The sequence below is a fragment of the Rhincodon typus genome, chromosome 2, assembly GCF_021869965.1.
Source record: "Rhincodon typus isolate 14 chromosome 2, sRhiTyp1.1, whole genome shotgun sequence".
Taxonomy (NCBI): Eukaryota; Metazoa; Chordata; class Chondrichthyes; order Orectolobiformes; family Rhincodontidae; genus Rhincodon; species Rhincodon typus.
Genome location: NC_063333.1, coordinates 30381581 through 30400870, shown reverse-complemented (window position 1 = coordinate 30400870; position 19290 = coordinate 30381581). Strand labels below are relative to the sequence as shown.

The window sequence follows — 19290 nt, the reverse complement described above, 5'->3', positions numbered from 1 at the left end:
GGTTTGTTCACAGAAAAGAACCCTGAAGGCAATGTCCCAGACACCACCATCCCCGAGTTTTCCTGTCCCACTAGCCGAACAGACCAAGAGGGGGCGGGACAGTGATGTACAGTGGGGAGGAAGCTTCCCTGGGACTCCTCAGCATTGACTTTGATCTGATCCCATGAGACTTCATGGGGTCCAAACTGTGGCAAAAGTAATTTCCTGCCAATTACAACGTACCACCTGCCATCAGCTGATGAATCATTTATCCATGTTGAACTCCACTTGGTGTAAGCACCGAATCTGACAAATGCACTGAATATACTTTAGGTGGTGGATTTCATGTCCACCTCCAGGAGTGGCTCAGTAGCACCATGACTGACCAAACTGCTCGAGTCCTAAAGGACACTGTTGCTAGACTGGATCTGTGAGGTGGTGACGGAACAACAAAGGGGGTAACATACTTGACTTCATCCTTACCAATTTGTCTGCCACAAATGCATCAGTCAACGACAGCATCAGTAAGAGTGACCTCTGCGCAGTCCTTGGAGAAATAAAGTATTGCCTTCACATTAAGAATACCCTCTATCATGCTGTGTGGAACAATGACCATGCCAAATGGAACAAACTTCAAACAGATGTAGCAACTCAAGACAGAACATCCATTAGGCTTTTGTGGGCCATCAACAGCAGCAGAACCATCAACTTCATGACCCGACATATCCCCCTCTCCACAAGTAACATCATGCCCAAGGGATCAAATCTGGTTCAATACAGTGTGCAGGAGGGCATAATTTAAAATGAGGTGCCAAACAGGACTACTTGCATGCCAAACAGCATAAGCATCAAGTGATAGACCGAACAGAGTGATTTCACAACCAACAGACCAGATCTAAGCTCCACAGTTCTGTTACATTGGGTTATAAAAAGGTGGTGGACAATCAACTCAATGGAGCTCCACAAACATCCCATCCTCAAAAATGGGGGAGCCCAACACATCAGTACAAAAGTTAAGGCTGAAGTATTCACAACAACCTTCAGCCAGAATTACAAAGTGGATGATCCGTCTCAGCCTCCTCCAGAAGTCACCAGCATCACAGTTACCAGTCTTCAGCAATTCAATTCACTCCACACAATATCAAGGTTGGAAACACTGGATACCGCAAAGGCTATGGGTCCTAACAACATTTTGGCAACAGTACTGAAGACTTATACTCCAGAACCTGCTGCTCTGCTAGCCAAGCTGTTCTAGTACAATTACAACACTGGCATCAACCCCAAAATCTGGAAAATTGCCCAATTACGTCCTGTAAACAAAAAGCAGGACAAATCCAACCCGGCCAATTACCGCCCTATCAGACTACTGTCGATCATCAGTAAGGTGATGGAAGGTGTCATCAACAGTGCTATCAAGCAGTACCTGCACAGCAATAACCTGCTCAGTGACGCCCAGTTTGGGTTCCACCAGGGCCACTCAGCTCCTGACCTCATTACAGCCTTGGTTCAAACATGGACAAAAGAGCTGAATTCCAGAGGCGAGGTGAGAGTGACAGCCCTTTACAAAATTGACCAGAGTACATGAAGAAATCCTAACAAAACTAGAATCAATGGAAATCAGGGGGAACTCTCCCCTGGTTACAGTCAAAGCAGGCCCATAGGGAGACTGACCTGCAACAAGCACATCAGTCATCTCAACTCCAGGACATCACTGTAGGAGTTCCTCAGGGTAGTGTCCTCAGCTCATCATTTTCAGCTACTTCATCAGTGATCTTTTTCCATCATAAAAACGTCAGAAGTGAGGCGTTTGCTGATTACTGCACAACATTCAGCAACATTCACGACCTCTCATACACTGCTGCAGTCCATGTTTAAACACAGCAAGCGTTGCACAGTATCCAAGCTTGGGCTGAAAAATGGCAATTATCACTTGTGCCACACAATGGCAAGCAATGATCATCTCTAACAGGAAAGAATCTAACCAACATCCCTTGAAATTCAATAATGCTATCACTACCAAATCCTCCACTAGCGACATCCTGAGGGCTTACCACTGACAAGAAATTGAACTGGACTAGCCATGTGAATACTGTGGCTATGAGTGCAGGTCAGACGCTAGAAATACTGCAGTGAATAACTCCTCCTGACACCCAAAGTCTGTCAACCCATCTACAAGGCACTCCCCACTTGTGTGGATGGGTGCAGTTCCAACAATACTCACATGGCTTGATACCATCCAGAACAAAGCAGGCTGTTTAAGTGGCACCATATCTGTAAACATTCACTCCCTGCACCACCAATGCTCAGTAGAGGGTCTACAAGATGCACTGCAAAAAATTTCCAAGGCTCCTTAAAAAGTACCTTCCAACACACAACCATCATCATGTAGAAGGATGACAGCAGATACACGGGAACACCACCACATGCAACCTCCCCTCCAAGCTACTGTCCAATCTTTGGAAATATGTCACCATTCCTTCAGTGTCGTTCAAAGCCCGTCCACCATCTACAAGGTACAAGTCAGGAATATGACAGAATATTCCCCACTTGCCTGGATGGGTGCACAATACTCGAGGTTTGACAGCATCCAGGACAAGGATGCTTCGCTAACATCTTCAGCATTCAATCCCTCCGCTCACTGAAGCGGGGTTGTGGCAGTGTGTATTATCTACAAGATGTGCTACAACAACCCACTAAGGATACTTAAGCAGCACCTATAGCAGTGCAGGTTCAAAGCTCCTTGAAAGTGTAGTCCCAGGTAGACAGGATAGTGAAGGCAGCATTTGGTATGCTTGCCTTTATTGGTCAGCGCATTAAGCACAAGAGCTGAGAGGTCATGTTGCAGCTGTACAGGATATTGGTTCGGCCACTATTGGAATACTGTGTGCAATTCTGGCCTCCCTGCTATAGGAAAGGTGTCATGAAACTTGAAAGGGTTCAAAAAAGATTTACAAGGATGTTGCCAGGGTTGGCAGGTTTGAGCCGTAGGGAGAGGCTGAATAGGCTGGGGCTGTTTTCCCTGGAACAGAGGCTGAGGGGGTAACCTTATATAGAGGTTTATAAAATCACGAAGGGCACAGATAGGGTGAATAGGCAAGGTCTTCTCCTCAGGGTGGGGGGGGGTCCAAAACTACACGGCATAGGTTTAGGTTGAGAGGGGAAAGATTTAAAAGGGACCTAAGGGGCAACTTTTTCACTCAGAGGGTGGTGCGTGTATGGAATGAGCTGCCAGAGGAAGTGATGGAGGCTGGTGCAATCAAAACATTTAAAAAAGGGATCTGGATGGGTATATGAATAGGGAGGATTTAGAGGGAGGAGCACAGCAGGTCAGACAGCTTCAGAGGAGCAGCTAAGTCAACATTTCAGGCAGAAACCCTTCGTCAGGACAGGAAGAACAAACTTCAAGATGGGCATCCTTAGAAGAGACTTCACAGTGTTGGTTTTCAATGACTTGGAGACAATAAGGGCTGCAGATGCTGGAAGCCAGAGTCTATAGATGAGAGGCTGGAAAGGACAGCAGGTCAGACAGCATCCAAAAAGCAGATAAGTCGACAATTCGGGCCAAATCCCTTCATCAGGACGAAGGTTCTCTCCCTAAAACGTTGATTTACCTGCTACTTGGATGCAGTCTGTCCTGTGCTTTTCCAGCCTCACACCTACAGACTCTGCCTTCCAGCATCTGCAGTCCTTATCACTCTCAACCCTGGAGACAGTATTGGCCATAGGCTGGCAAATGCGACTAGATTTATTTAAGACATCTGGTCAGCAAGGACGAGTTGAACTGAAGGGTTTGTTTCCAGGCTGTACAGCTCTATGACTTTCCAAACCTGTGACCTCTACTACCTGGAAGGGCAAGAATAACATAGATATATGGAAACACCACCATCTCTAAGACACACAGTCAGATGTGAAATATATTGTTTCGCTGTCACAAAGTCAGAATACTTGAACTCCCTTTCTGACAGTACTGTGGCGACCTACCTGCAGCAGTTTAAGGTGGCAGCACACCACAAGCCTTCAAGGGCAATTAGAGATAGTGTTATGATCCCAGCTAACATTAATACCAGACAAATCAGATCCCAAATGGAACCAGGCTCAGTAGACCAAGTTTTATAATTTTCCGTTAGCACGGAAGTCAGTCACTGAACACACTGTGCAATTCTGGTCTTTCCGCTATAGGAAGGAAGGATGAACCACAACCTGTCCTGGACTTCCCACATAGATGCAACGGTCAAGAAGGCACAAAAACGCCTCTTCTTCCTCAGGCAGTGCAGGAAATTTGGCATGTCCATAAGGACCCTCACCAACTTCTACAGATGCACCATTGAAAGCATACTGTCTGGGTGCATAATGGCCTGGTTTGGCAACTGCTCTGCCCAGGACTGTAAGAAACTACAGTGTGTGCACAGCCCAAACCATCACGGAAGCCAATCTTCTGTCCATGGAGTCCATTTACACGGCTCGCTGTCGCAGAAAGGCTGCCGACAAAGACCCATCGCACCCCAGTAATGATCTCCTACAACCTCTTCCATCAAGCAGAAAATACAGAAGCCTAAGCACATGCACCAGCAGGTTCAGGAACAGCTTCTTCCCGGTCATTATTAGACTGACGAATGGACTTTCTAGTCTCAAGTAATGCTGATCTGGCCTATCGCACACCCTGTGCAATGTAACCTGTATGCCTCTGTCAACGTCTTTTTGATCTGCACATCCTTGCATACTATGATCTGCCTGTACTGCTCGTAAACAAAGCTTTTCATTGTACTTTGGTACAAGAGCAATAAATCAAATCAATATTTACAAAAAGCTGTAAATGCACTTTTAACAAAAAAGTAAGTTTATTACACAAAAGAAAAACAAAATTATTTTACACTAGTCAAGCATTATTGGACCAATTTCATTATAAGATATCAGAAAGATTCGTTCTCTTTATATAGTAATATCCTTAAAGGCACCCTAGCATCAGTTTTTAATCTGAAGAAGGGTCCCGATCCAAAATGTCAACTTTCCTGCTCCTCTGATGCTGCCTGGCCTGCTATGCTCCTCCAGCTCCACATTGGGTTATCTGTGACTCCAGTATCGGCAGTCCTTACTATCTCATGCATCAGTGAAGTGTCCTTTAGGGATGGAAATCTGCCATCTTTACCTGGTCTGACCTAAATGCAACACCTGAGCCCACAGCGGTGTGTTTGTCTTTGAACTTCCCTCTGTGCAATTGGGGAGGGACATTAAATGGGTGCAGCCAGCAACACCCACATCATCCTAGGATTCTTTTTCATTCTTATCTCCACACTAAAGATTATTGGTCTGCAGGCATGGCTATAAATCAGTTTCAGCAAATTCAATACATTCAACTGATGCTGTCTCATCAATTAATCTGTCTCCTGAGACTCTTAATATACACCGCTAACCAGCTAACTGATTACTGAAACGTGACAGTTCTAAACTCAAGTCGTCAACAGCCTTGTAGATATCTTTCACTGATACTTCCACAGCCTTCATGCTTCTGGAATTCTCTTCTCACACTATTTCCCTGGACTTCTGCCCAGCCCCAACTGCTTGGAAATACCTACCTCTGCTATTATAGGCAACTTCTCTCTGCACAAATCTGCTTCACCCTGTGCCGCAGCAGTGATTGGCACAAGGGCCAGGTGGATCTCATTGGCCCAGGTTAACAACCCCAAATCAGGAAGCCCTGGCTGACCGATATAAACAGGAGATTCAGAAGGACTCCTCAGTCTAGGGACTGGCTAGTCACAGCCTATGCACAGTGCACATGTAAATAAGGGGTGATTTGGTGATGGGATACCGGCCTCTGTGCAGTTATTTCACCCACCAACTTCCTCTCTCTGGGTTGTAAAACTCAGGTCCATAAACACTTTGGCATTTATCTCCCTAGGTGGCTTCTAGTCATTTAGCTAAAATCATGACATTTTGTTGTGAACTCATTGTTTAAAATTATTTTCTTACCTTTTGAAAATAAGTCAGACATTCATAGAACTGGAAACTAAAATCCGTTTTATCTCCATGTTAGAACACAAAGTACTGTAAGTAATATAACACCCACAATCTCCACATCCCATAAAGGGGATAAATATAGTCAGGACTAATTATATTTAAGGTTTTGGAGTAGATCTGTAGCTCAGGTTGTGGGTGTTGAGCTTGGTTGGCTCGCCGAGCTGGTTTGTTGTTCCCCAGATGTTTCGTTACCGTGCTTGGTAACATCCTCAGTGCAGCCTCTGATAAAGCGTCGGCGTGTTTTCCCGCCTGGTTTTTAAACTCTGGGGTCCGTTGCGATGGATTGCCTCACTTCCAGTTATCCTCCGTAGTGGAATGTATGCGGGGTCGAGTTCAATGTGTTTATTAATAGCATGCTTAGTGGAGTGCCATGCTTCCAGGCATTCTCGTGCTTGTCTCTGCCTAGCCTGTCCCAGGTTCTTGGTGCTGTTCCAGTCGAAGTCGTGGTTCTCCTTGTCCATGTGGATTGAGACGAGTGAGTATTGGTTGTGTCTTTTTGTAGCCAGCTGGTGTTCATGGCTTCTATCTGTACTATAAAACTTTCCTAAAGTTAAATGGTTGAAATTGATCAAAGGTTACTTTTTCTGTGAAATATTCTAGCTTTGATTAAGATGCAATCTTATCTAAAAGATTTTGCAATCATGACTGAATAGAAATTGATCTTGTTCATTTTGCAGCACACATGAAACAAAAACCAAAAATGTCAAGTTTATTCCGGAAGTTCAGATTTTCTGTATAAATCTTTTTACTACCAATACGATGTTTTGTGAATTGCTCAAGCATTAAATGCAGCAGTGAAGTGAATGCTAATAAGACTTTCAAAACCAGACACTACATGCTCAGATTAGGGCATTTGACCAAGCTGTCTCTGAACTATGCACATCTACCAACTTTGTTCAAAGAGTACAAAGGTAAGTTTCAAGGTCAAGATCAGATCAGATTAAGGAAGTCAATTTCAATATTAGGATGATCCATGGATCTTGTTCTTCCAGCAGGAAGCTACATTTTAAGTAAGTGTCAATTCAAAGTAGGACTACCACATACAATGTGACTTGTTTTTTTTCACCCACGTTGTCTCAATGGCAGTAAGGAACTAGTAAAATGTCCATATCCATTTATACTAATGTGTTACGTAATTTCTTCACATGAGGTTTTACAAAATAGCACATAGCATATCAGTATAAAAGTGTCTATGTACCAATAAGGCAAAAAACAAAAATATGTTATTTCCATCTATTACTTCTCTCTAACTTCCTTTTAATGAGAAAGTTGTCTCACATTAGTATCTTGCTTTGAAAATCTGCAATCAGCACTGACATTGTTTTGGGGAAAATGATCTTACATGGCCATTTGTGGAAAATAGCAAGTATCATTGGGTAAAATTCTTTATTAGGGCCATCTTCCTCATAGAAAAATTTCACTTTCATGGGATGAAATTGCTTGAGAAACAGTTTAGGAACTATAATTTTGATTTTCTGTTTGTAGTAGATTTTGTCTGTGTCACAATGGCCCCAATGACTGCTGAAAGGGACATTAATCCACTGAGATTCTCTAAAAATCATGTCCCAACCAGGGTAGTTCATATGAAGCACCTTATACTTATGCAAGTCTTTATGTGTAAGAGTATATGATAAAAATAAACAGGTCATTCTACATTGAAACTTCAAGTCTGAACTTGTTCATATCCAAATAGTTATCTTCTTGCACAAATCACTTAGTAGTAATAAAAAAAAAAAAACTGGAAAACCTGCTGTCTTTTCTCCTTATATGACAGCAGACATCTAAGGACAACAGTAGGTATAACTTTCCTTCAGGTGTAGAGCCAAAACAAATTGAATTATAGTCAATCCTGCTTTTAGGCGGCAGAAGCGAAATGGAGATAGGTCCAAGATGGGAACAGAGGTGGGTAATAACAAAAATGGCCAGTTCTATTTACTGGGACATCACTCCAATCATATAAAAGGAGGAGATGACAGGCCTCAAACCCTCACCGCCCACTACTAACCTCAAATGACCTCCATGGGCCCCCATTACCCCCTCCCCTTTAACCTCTAATTCCTCCTCATACTTTCCAAGGCTATTGCACAGCTCTCCAAATTCCCTCATTTGCTTTGTCCCTCAAATGGTCCTTCACAACTTCCACGTATCCTCCATACCCATTCTCTCCATTTCCATTGTATACTGAACCAGTAACCAAGCTGATAAGTCTTTGAAATAATCCTGAAACTGACACATGAAGCAAACATCCTTTCAAGATATACATTGTAAGATGAGATGTACTCTTCAATCTCGTAAAAACTGTCAATCATCCATACATAGTAGGAACTGTAGATGCTGGAGAATCTGAGATAACAAGGTGTAGAGCTGGATGAACACAGCAGGCCCAGCAGCATCAGAGGAGCAGGAAGGCTGACGTTTCGGGCCTAGACCCTTCTTCAGAGAATGGCCAGAGAATTCCAACGATTCACAACCCTCTCAGTAAAAAGAAATTCTCTAATTTTATTCATAAATGGATTCCTCCTCAATGAGTTCCATGTTGTACATTCCCTATCCAGGGAAACATTGTAACAACCTTGACCCTTCAAGTATTCTGCAGGTTTAAAGGAGATTACCTCTCATTCTTTGATACTGTGGACAATATATGCTCAGTTTTCCCAATCTCTCTTTATAATATAGTCCTGTCATATCAGGAACAAGTCTGATGAATCTTTGTTGCACTCCCAATCAGATCATCATCATCCAAGTGTATATTTACTACATTCTTTTATAATAGCTTCTAGAATTTTCCTTACTCTTGATCGAAGGCTGACAGTTCTATCATTCCTCATTCCTCTCCCTCCCTTCTTAAAATAGGGGGATGACACTTGCAACCTTCCAATTTACAGGAACGATTCCAGAATATATAGTATTCAGTAAGAGGATCATCAACAAATCCACTTTCACCATTGCCAGCTCTTTCAACTCACCAGGGTGTAGAATATGTGGTCTCAGCAATTTATTTACTACAGTCTCATTAATTTCTTCAATACAACCTTCTTATTACTATTATTTTCCTTCAATTTCTCACTTTCCCTAGTTTCTTGGATCATTCATTCTGGGAGATTTCTGCTATCTTCCTCCGTGAAGACAGACACAAAGCAAAGCAATGATTTAGCTTCTCTGCCATTTCTCCATTCCCCTTTATGAATTCCCCCGACTCTGCCTGTAACGCATCCACATTTGAGCCAAACCTCTACTTTTATGTACCTGTATAAGCTTTTACCACCCATTTTTCATGATTTTTGCTATCTTACGTTAATGTTCTAATCTCTTATCAGTTTCTTGGTTCTCCTTTGCCATGTCCTGAAATCCTCCCAATTCCAATTGTACCATTCTATAGATCTTTAACTGATGTTGTTAGCAATGGTCAACTGATCTTTTTGGGATTTTTGTACCATGAAGTAATGGATACTTGGTGTAAACTTTGCATTTGATCTTTAACGACTATACATTACTGATGTACAATTATGCCCTTTGAATTGTCCAAACTCCACCTCAGCCAATTTGTGCCTCAATTTAATAAATTCCTTAGTCCAGATCAAACTTTCAGTTGTAGTCATATAAAATTCTATCATTTTGCAGTCACTCATTCTTGAGAAGGTTCTTTACAGAAAGATTTGCCTTGTTTTGTAAATAATATGAGACCTAGTCAGTTTCTCAAAATTCTACTGTAGAAAACCATCCCTAACACAATCTAGGAACAGATCCTCAGTTATTGCTCATTAGGATCACTGAAACCATACGCAGGTTGAAGTCAGCCAAACATACGGCAATACCCATGATACATCTCCTGATTAAGATCATGTTCTGCACCACTACAACCACTGTCTGCCAGACATTACTTGCTGAAATTGGAGGTATCCTATAAAGGAAACAAAATGGCAGCTGTGTTAACAGGAGCAATCCAAATAGATGGCCTCATCATGAATGTTTGAAGGAGTTTCAAGAATGGCTAATGCATTTAGACCTCAATAAGTAATATCTAACCAGCTACAGGTGGGTGTGAAAGCTTTATTTGATTGACATCTCTAACCCATTTGAGTTTTTTCACTGTTTGTGTGTCTATTTACACATGCTTGAAGGATCTGAAGTGTTCTAAAGCTTCTAATATTAACAGATTGATTGACAGATTTACAAGAAAATAAGACAGCCAATATATGTCAATGTCGGATGATTTATTGTTTTGTTTGATGACTCAATAATGGTTCGTCATCTGCATGGCCATTATTTGGGACTCTTGAGAAGCTTTGAGAAACGACCTGACCCCAATGCCAAGGTCAGAAACTTTGGACCCTGGAGCTGCTGCACCTGGCCTGGGCCATTTGTCCCTCCAGCCTGAGCAGGATGGCCTTTGTCCCAACTCAATCCTGCTTATTGAGCCCTAATGCACCCCACTGTTGCAGGCCCTGCATGACTCCATTAAAAATTGCAAGTGTCACTTGAACCTTCCACCAAAACAAGAGAGTTGACATGCGTGGAGTGGTGTGTGGGGGTTGGCTAGCCGTACCCTTATCCTATGCCAATGAAAATTGCCTGAAACTTAAAGAGGTCATTAGTTATTTGTTTCTCTCTCTACAGATGCTGACAGATTTGCTGACCATTTCTAGCATTTTATCTTTCTATTTCAGATTCTCAGCATCTCTAGTATTTTGCTTTCGTAATTCTGCAAATGTTTGACTTGCCTCTGACCTCTGACAAGGTTGCTTCTCCTTGTGGGAGAATATAGAACCAGACGGGATAATCTGACTGAGGGGTCACATATTTAAAGCAAATAAGTGAGAAGGAATTTCTTCTCCAATGGTATTGAATTTGTGAAACTCTTTACTGCAGAGGGCTGTTGAGGCTGGGTTATTAAAAGGGAATCAAAGGTTATATGGAAAAGGCAGAAAAGTAGAGTTGAGGATTATCAATCAGCCATGATCTCATTGAATGGTGGTGTAGGCGCAGTGGGCTGAATGGTCTACATCAGCTCTTAGGCCTTATGATCTTCCTTTTCCCTTAACTGTCAAAGGTTGTCATTTCTTACATGCATCGAGTCATCTTTTGTATGTCCTAACGAGGCTGAGAGTCCCAGTTGCGGAACCGCATAGATTTTTACAAACATACAAATTAGGAGCAGTAGGCTACTCAGCCCCTGAATCCTGCTCCACCATTCAATAAGGTGGAGGCTGGTTGTATGCTCCACATTCCCACCTATCCCCAATAACTTGGTAACCCCTTGGTTTATCAAGTATCTATGCCTCAGTCTTAAAATTATTCAACGACTCTCCTACCCACTTTTGAGGAAGGGAGTTCTAAATGTTCACAAAAAACTCCGTGAACAAGCTTGAGCAGCCTAATGGCCTATTTCTGATGTTTGTATCTGATTTTTCCAGTCTATGCATACTGTAGATTTTTTTAAAAATCACCTATGATTGACAGATCTTTCTGACAAGCTCCCATTATTCCTAAGTAATCACATGGTTGGATGGAATACAGTTAGGAACCTGTACATCTCACCTATGCTCCCACAAGTCACTTCTTGCCTTTATCATTTATTTTGAAACATTCATTCCTTCAATAAGCATTCTACTTTTTTGAATGGTCTGTTATAAATGTTCTGTATGACTGACAATGCAGTACACTTACATTGCATGTAGAGGTCTCTAGCTCATTTGTAAAGAGGTACAGTGGTGGAACATTGTCAATAGTGGAGCAAGCATACAGCAATGCAGCAACGTAGACATTTGTTTTTTTACATTGGGAGTTGATGATGCAGAGAAGTTATGATATCTTGTGTTAAATAATACAGGATTTTTACGTTACATACACTGTTCCGTACATTGAAAAAAATTCCACTTCAGCAAAGCATCCTGTATTAATAGTGTACAATAGCTAGTAAGGAATTTGGCATAATTCACAACATCTCCTGGATACTGCTTTTATTTCTATAAAAAGAGGAAAATTATTTCCATTTGCATAATAAACCAGTCTATTAGACAGATTAAAAAATGTTGGAATACAAATCAGCTTGCAACAATAAAAGGTATCTCTTCATAGGACTCCTCAATAATGCAAAACGTGATTTAAATACCGTAGGAAATAATTGGTTTTGGTGACTAAACAATTAGCATTTACCATGTTTTGGGTATTGTTATCACACTTCACCTCTGGATGACCTAATCAATGACTAAGTATAAACTTAGCTCAACCCTAGCATAATTTCATTATATTTCATTAAACTAATTAAATCAACAAATTATTTCTGTACTGAGGACCCACATAAAAAGGTACCCATAAAAATTTTAAATGATGATGTATTTCTGGCTACAGTAATCAAAATGCTAGGGAAGCCCAAAAATACACAAGTTCACAATCACTATTAAAAATTTCCAAGATTTTTTGAAGTGCTGAATTTTAAATGAAAGGTCAGCACCACAAAACCAACTTTCTGTTCAAATACTTTGCATTTGTCTGTACTTTCAGTGTACCACTCATGGCTGTGAACTATCTCCCTTGGCATAGTATGCTAGGTTTTCTATTTCAGATAAAATTCTACACTGTTTCCCATTGATGGAAATACCAATGCTCTGGAGTAGGATTTGATTAGTTAAATTTAATATTCCAATCACATTTAAGGACAGGAAATACAATCACACACAAAATACAAGTTAGTACTGTTTTTCAGGCAAAGTAAATGAAATGATTCACGTTACACCACATAATACAACATTTTAAATCCATATGAAAACTGTATTTGCTTTACATTTAAAACACTGAAATCCTCCAACAAGGTTAACATTGGATTTTATGTTGCAAAAGATAACATTAACAATTAATAAATCCATTGCACCCAACAATAAGCAATTCTCCCAAAGCTTATAAAAGCACAAAGTAAAACAATTCAAATAATAACTAATGGAATATTGATGGAAATAAAATTGCTCATGAGAATTTGCATACATCAGTATTAAAATGTTTAGTAATGGACTACTTATCATTTTAAAAATCAGCAATGTCTCACTTTAATATTAGCAATATTGAAGAACCCAGTGTTAGCTTGGTGTAAAATCTTGCATGGAACACGCTAAATTTAACATAGGTAAAGACTTGTGAAGACTTACCAAGCACATATCCTTTAGTGGGATCATCAAGGCTTCCGTTAAAATTATCCCATAATATCCAATCCATATTTATAAAGCAAGTCAATAATATTTCCTTCAAGATGCCAACTGGTGTATTGTATTGGAAAGAAAGGCCTGCAAGTATAAAAAAAAACTCATTTCAGCAACAGGTCTTTTGCCATTGTGCCATATAACTACAGAGAAGTTAATTTCAACTACATCGAGATTCAAACAAGCAAACTTATATATGTAACAGTATTAGATCACTTCTATTCATACAGGTAATGCAATACAAACGTGAAATTACTTTAAAAAGCATTATGTACCAACTGGAATCTAATCCTTTATATCGCAAATGATTACTCTACTGCATGCTCAAGAACCATTAGTACTCAAGCAAAAATAAATTATTTGCTACATTATATGGAATTTATATTGAAAGTCACTGTTAACAATAAAACAAAATTAGCATTGCCTTGTTGTAACAGAATTGAAATGTCATTTTTGTGACCTCAGAAGGCTGTGAAGGCCAAGACACTTTCTGTACCTAAGACCGAGATAAATAGGTTCTCGATTAATAAGGGGATCAAAGGTTATGGGGAGAAGGGAGGAAAATGGGGTTGAGAAACAGATCAGCCATGATGAAATAGCAGAACAGACTCTGAACCATATGGCCTAATTGTGCTCCTATATCTTATGGTAACAAAAAGAAAAGAAACCTAGAAGTTGCTGGAGAAACTCAGCAGGTCCGTTAGCATCCGTGGAGAAAAATCAACACTAACATTTCAAGTTCAGTGACCCTTCAGAATTTTTGTACCTGCTTTATGTTCATATTAAAGTATGTTAACAGACAATTGAACTAGCTGGGATTATGCAATGAGAAAAGGGGAGGCCAGCAGAATCACCTGTTCAGTTAAATGAAGAAATCTAGAAATTGCTGCGGACACCCTTGTTCCTTCTACTTAGTGTATTATTTTAGACCAGGACAAGTGTGAACTTGAGTATTTATCCATTAGTTCCACATTGGATAGATGAAAAAAATTCGGGCTAACACATTCAGGAGTGAGTGAGTTTCTAAAAAGCATGATGAATAATAACTATGCTAAAGAATCTCTAGGTCTTGGCAGAATAATGTTAAAAAAAGTATGAAGTCTTACTTCCTCAAAATAATTAATGTTGCAGTATTTTTGTCTTACCATTCTCTCTCATAATCCTACTTGTATTCCCCAAATTTCATTTTGTTTCGGAGGCAGGATTTAAATGTAATTTATACTTCCCAGCTTCCTTGCATTTACTGTATTCAAATGGTGCCTTTGTTGTTATAAAATGCCCCAAGGAGCATTATCAACCAAAGTATGATACTCAGTCACATAAGGAGATATTAATCAGATGTTAAACAGCTTTTAAAGAACATTCTTATAAAAGGAGCACAAACAGCAAGAGGAAGAGTATTCCAGAATTTAAGGCTTAAACACCAAATGTACAACAGGCCAGAATTAGGAGTACGGATATCTAATAGGATTACCAGGCTGCTGACAATTACAGAGACAGGGAAGGCAAGGCCACGAAAGGATCAAACATGACTGAGAGTTTTACAACAAAGACGTTGCATGGTCAGGCATCAATGCAAGTCAACAAAGACAGGTGACAGGAGAACAGGATTTGCTGCAAGTTAAGCCATTGGCAGAGATTTGGATGACCTCAAGTTTACAGAAGGTTGAATGTGGGAGACCAGCCAGAAATGTCTAAGCATTATCAAGTCTAGAGGAATCAAAAGGCATGAATGAGGGTTTCAGTTAAAGATGTGCTGATACTGGGGTGAAGTCATGGGAGTAGGTAGTTGGTGAGGATGATAGAGGTTGGAAGCACATTCTCTACCTAAAAAGTGACAACAACGTGGTGGACAGATTAACTCAAGTGTGTTGCCAAGCAAAGGTTTGGAATGGAAATCAAAAGCAAAAGTTTTCAGTCTTCTCAAATTTGTAATGTCTCAATCTGATTAACAGCATCACTCTTGCTATCCCTGTTGCCACAAATCTATTGTAGACGAAGCCGCACTGAAACAGACAGACAGACAGACAGACAGACGTGTTGTTTGCCGCTGAAAAACCGGTTAAAAAAAAAGGTCTGTAAGTGATTGTGATAAAAAGGTAAAAGGGCATCGGTCATTTTTTCACTGCCAGGGGAAAACTCTGGTCTAATATAAAATTATGACATTATTTCACTTCAAGGAGGGACCCGCATTACGAACTTTGCCTGCAAATCAGTAAATTCTACAATGTTTCTACGTTCTACAAGAATGTTCTTCCCCCGGCCTGGCAGCAGAGCCTTAGAAAGAAGACACTCAGGTACATTTAAGCTATACTATTTCCAGCCGCCAGAGGGAGCTAGACAACATTTCACAGCAATACGCAGTACTAATTCATTACCCAGGCTTTCATGTTAACACAACTATTCTGATGTTTATATAATTTCCCTCTTCCATTGCCAACACCCCTCCCCAAACTACTGGAGGTTTCTCTGGGCACTGAGTTTTAATTTTCAGCTAACTGATACAGTAGTTAGTATGAAAAACATTCACACAAGCAAATCTTAGAATTAAATTTAAAAAAAAGTGTTTCCAAATTTTGATTTTCGAAAACTTTAGAAAAGTACAGTATGTGAAATTTTCAATGTTTTGCCTTGTGCCAAATCAACATTCCCTGAATTATATCCAACCCTGCTGTACACTCTCCATTTTGTTTTGTGGTGCTTGTGCCTTCACTTCCTCTGTATTTGCTGCATTGTTGTTTTTACAACTTTGCAGCTTGGATTACTTCCACCAGCTTTTCTTTCAGTCTCTCATGCTAACAGGCAAAGACTTGAATCACATTCTCCTTTCTACACACAGTCATACGTGGCAACCTCAAAAATAAAACAAGTGCTGACCAATAATTTTTTTAAAAAGCTGACAACACAAAACAGGACCTAAATATAGGCCCATGACATGCAAAAACTGACTTCAGCATGAGCTATTCTCGGTAACTCATCTTTACCCCTCGGTTTTTTCCTTCGTTATGCTCTCCACTGCCTATTCTACCAACCTGATTGGCAGGCACCACATTTTGAAATCTTATATTTCGTATTTCTTTTTCCCCTTGAACTTAAAATGACAGGTGCTCCAGTTTCCTGCAACAGTCCAAAAATGCACAGGTTAGGTGGACTGGCCATGCTAAATTGCCCATAATGTCCAGGATAGGTGGATTAGCCATGGGGAATGCAGGGTTATGGGGGAGGGTGGGTCTCGGTGGGACACTTTGAGGGTCAGTGCAGACACGATGGACCAAATGGCCTTCTTCTGCTCTGTAGGGATTCTATGATTTTATAAATGCAGCTGCAACAACAAGCTTGACGTAATCTGGGACAAAGCAGCCCACTTGACTGGCTCCACGTCCACAAGCATCCACTCCCTCCACCACTATCGCTCAGTACGCACTACTTCTAATATTTACAAGATGCACCGCAGAAATTCACCAAAGATCGTTATATACCAGCTTCCAAACCCATGACCACTTCTTTTTAGAAGGACAAGGGCAGGAGACACATGGGGACAGCTTCATTTGCAAGTTCCTCTCCAATCCACTCACCATCCTGACTTGGAAATATAATCGCTGTTCTTTCACCGACACTGGGTTAAAATCTTGGAATTCCCTCCCTAAGGGCACTGTGGGTCAACCTACAACATGTGGACTGCAGCATTTCAAGAAGGCAGATGAAGAATGTTGGCCCAGCCAGTGATGCCCAAGTCCAATGCATACATTTTTTTAAAAGAAAAAAAAAGACCATTTACACATGTGGGGACTACATCCGTAACATTGCAAACATGCTGATTGTGATTACTTAAAGCTGGAAAGTTATCAATTCAACTGCACGATTGCTGGTTAACAATTCCCACTCCAATGGGTCAGCAACCCCTTGCTGCCACTGCCGCCACCTAACCTCCATGCATTGGAAGTGAACAATACCCCTCCCCAACATCTCTTACTAGAAAAAGCAGCATCCCTCCAACAGTTGGTACAATTAAGATACATAGGTGGTCATTTAAAACCATCCTCATAGGGGAAGCTTTTGATCATCTGACCCAATATCTTCTTTGTTATAGTTCAGTGAGGTACAAGTCAAGATTAGACACAATGATATTGAATGGCAGAACAGGCTTGATGGGCCAAATATTTGTCTACTTGCATTCTGGTATCATACTTTGTTTTCTTCACACTTTCCTTCTTCACACTTTCCTTTTAGCCTGCATTTCTTTTTAACCACAGTCACAAAATTCTGCTTTCAAAAGAATCTCATGCATTTTTTGCACATGTACCAATTAAACACTGGAAGAACATTTTGACAAATAACAATTGCTGCATAGTTTAGAGACTAGAGTTCTAATTTTGGACATAGGACAAATGAGGGTGCTTTGTCACTAATGGCTAACAAATCCAGGAATATCAACAAGAAGCACACAATCTATGGATCAGGTAAACCAGAAAAATAAAAAACTCAATGCAGGTATGCTCAAATGTTGGGCTGAATTTCATTCACTATGTGTCTTGCCTTTTGGCATTTCAAATATTCAGTGTAATGCAAATAGTCCCAAGTGTAAGATGAAGCTCCAGTGAAGCAGCTTGGAAAATAGATAGCTCAATACAAAATATTGCACAGATTTTTGAAACAAAGGAATCTGATATCTAACAAAAATGTTAATTTGTCTTTGTAATTATTTTCATACACCTAATTGCTCCACACAGGAGATTACGCACTGCAGCTGTCACGACAAACACACTCCCTTCAAATTAGAATTGCAATCACAATCTGCCGTTCTACATCAAGCGGGATCTTTCCTTTGCAGCACACCAGGAACTTAAGAGATTTTAGCAAATGAAAGGAATAAAATTTATTGTAAAGGGAAATATCAAGCTTACCATATTTTGTATCAAACAGGTGAATGTGTTTTACAACTTGAAACCCCAGATGTGGAATTATATCAGGAGAGGTTTTGTGATAATTCTTTAGTAGGACTTCTTTATCAGATTCCACAAATTGTGCGCTTAGGAGCAAGAAGAACCTAGATAGAGTAGTATGTTTTTTAAAAAAAAAATGGCAGATGGTGATCAATCTGGGGATATGAGCGGCTCCGAAAGGAGAGGGAGTGGTCTTCTAGTTGGAGGTAACTGAAGAGTGTGCTCCATCAAACAATGTGAATAAGTTACTTCAAAAGTATTGTATATCATAATTTTCCTTCTGCACATTCTTCCACTCCACTAAAACTGGACTGTTCAGCCAGTGGAGAAATAGCAAGCAGGCTCAGGCTTCCCAACCAAGACACTTATCTGCAGTTAAGGAATTTCTCAGTGGAGTCAGCAGGTATGGATACAAATGTTAAGGCTGGTCTCTAAAACTGCCAGCCCCCATTCCTATGCTATGACTTCAAGAAAAGGAGTAACACTGAGTTGGAGTCTGATTTATTGTAGTCACATGTACTTAGTTACAGTGAAAAATAGTGTTGTTTTGCATGCTATACAGGCAGATCATACCATACAAAGGTACATCAGGGTAGCAGAACAGAGTGCAGAATAGTGTGTTGCAGCTGCGGGGAGGGAGCAAGAGCGAGAAAGCGATACAGAGTGCAGAGTGCACAGGAGAGATAGATACGGAGAGCACACGCGAGAGCGAGAGAGAGCAGTCAACATTAACGTTTGAGAGGTCCATTCAAAAGTCTCAAACAGCAGGGAAGCTGTTCCTGAACCTGTTCATACGTATTTTTAAAAACTTTTATATCTTCTGCCTGATGGAAGAGGGTGGAAGAGAGTATAAGCAGGGTGGGAGAAGTCTTTGATCATGTTGGCTGTTTTCCTGAGGCAGTGGAAAGTATAGATGGCATCAATGGATAGAAGGCTGGTTTGTGTGATGGGCTAGGCTGTGTTCACAACTTTCCGTAGTTTCTTGCAGTCTTAAGAACAGCAGTAGCCTTACCACACTGTGATGCATCCAGATAGGCCGCTTTCTATGGCATCTATAAAGATTTCATAGAATCCCTACAGTGTGGAAACAGGCAATTCAGCCCAATAAGTCCTCACCAACTCTCTGAAAAAGCATCACACCTAGACTCACCCCCTAC

General features: G+C 40.6%; 1 protein-coding gene across 2 annotated transcripts in view; it reads right to left on the bottom strand.

Annotated features, from left to right (window-relative positions):
- The window catches only part of LOC109914232 (enhancer of polycomb homolog 1), a 218676-nt gene that overhangs the window by 136580 nt on the left and 62806 nt on the right, over positions 1-19290 (bottom strand). For both annotated transcript variants that reach the window (XM_048613313.1, XM_048613311.1), the window contains exon 2: positions 13140-13274. In XM_048613313.1, the coding sequence (XP_048469270.1) occupies positions 13140-13166 (27 nt within the window). In that variant the 5' untranslated portion in view covers positions 13167-13274. The remainder of the gene's footprint in view (positions 1-13139; positions 13275-19290) is intronic.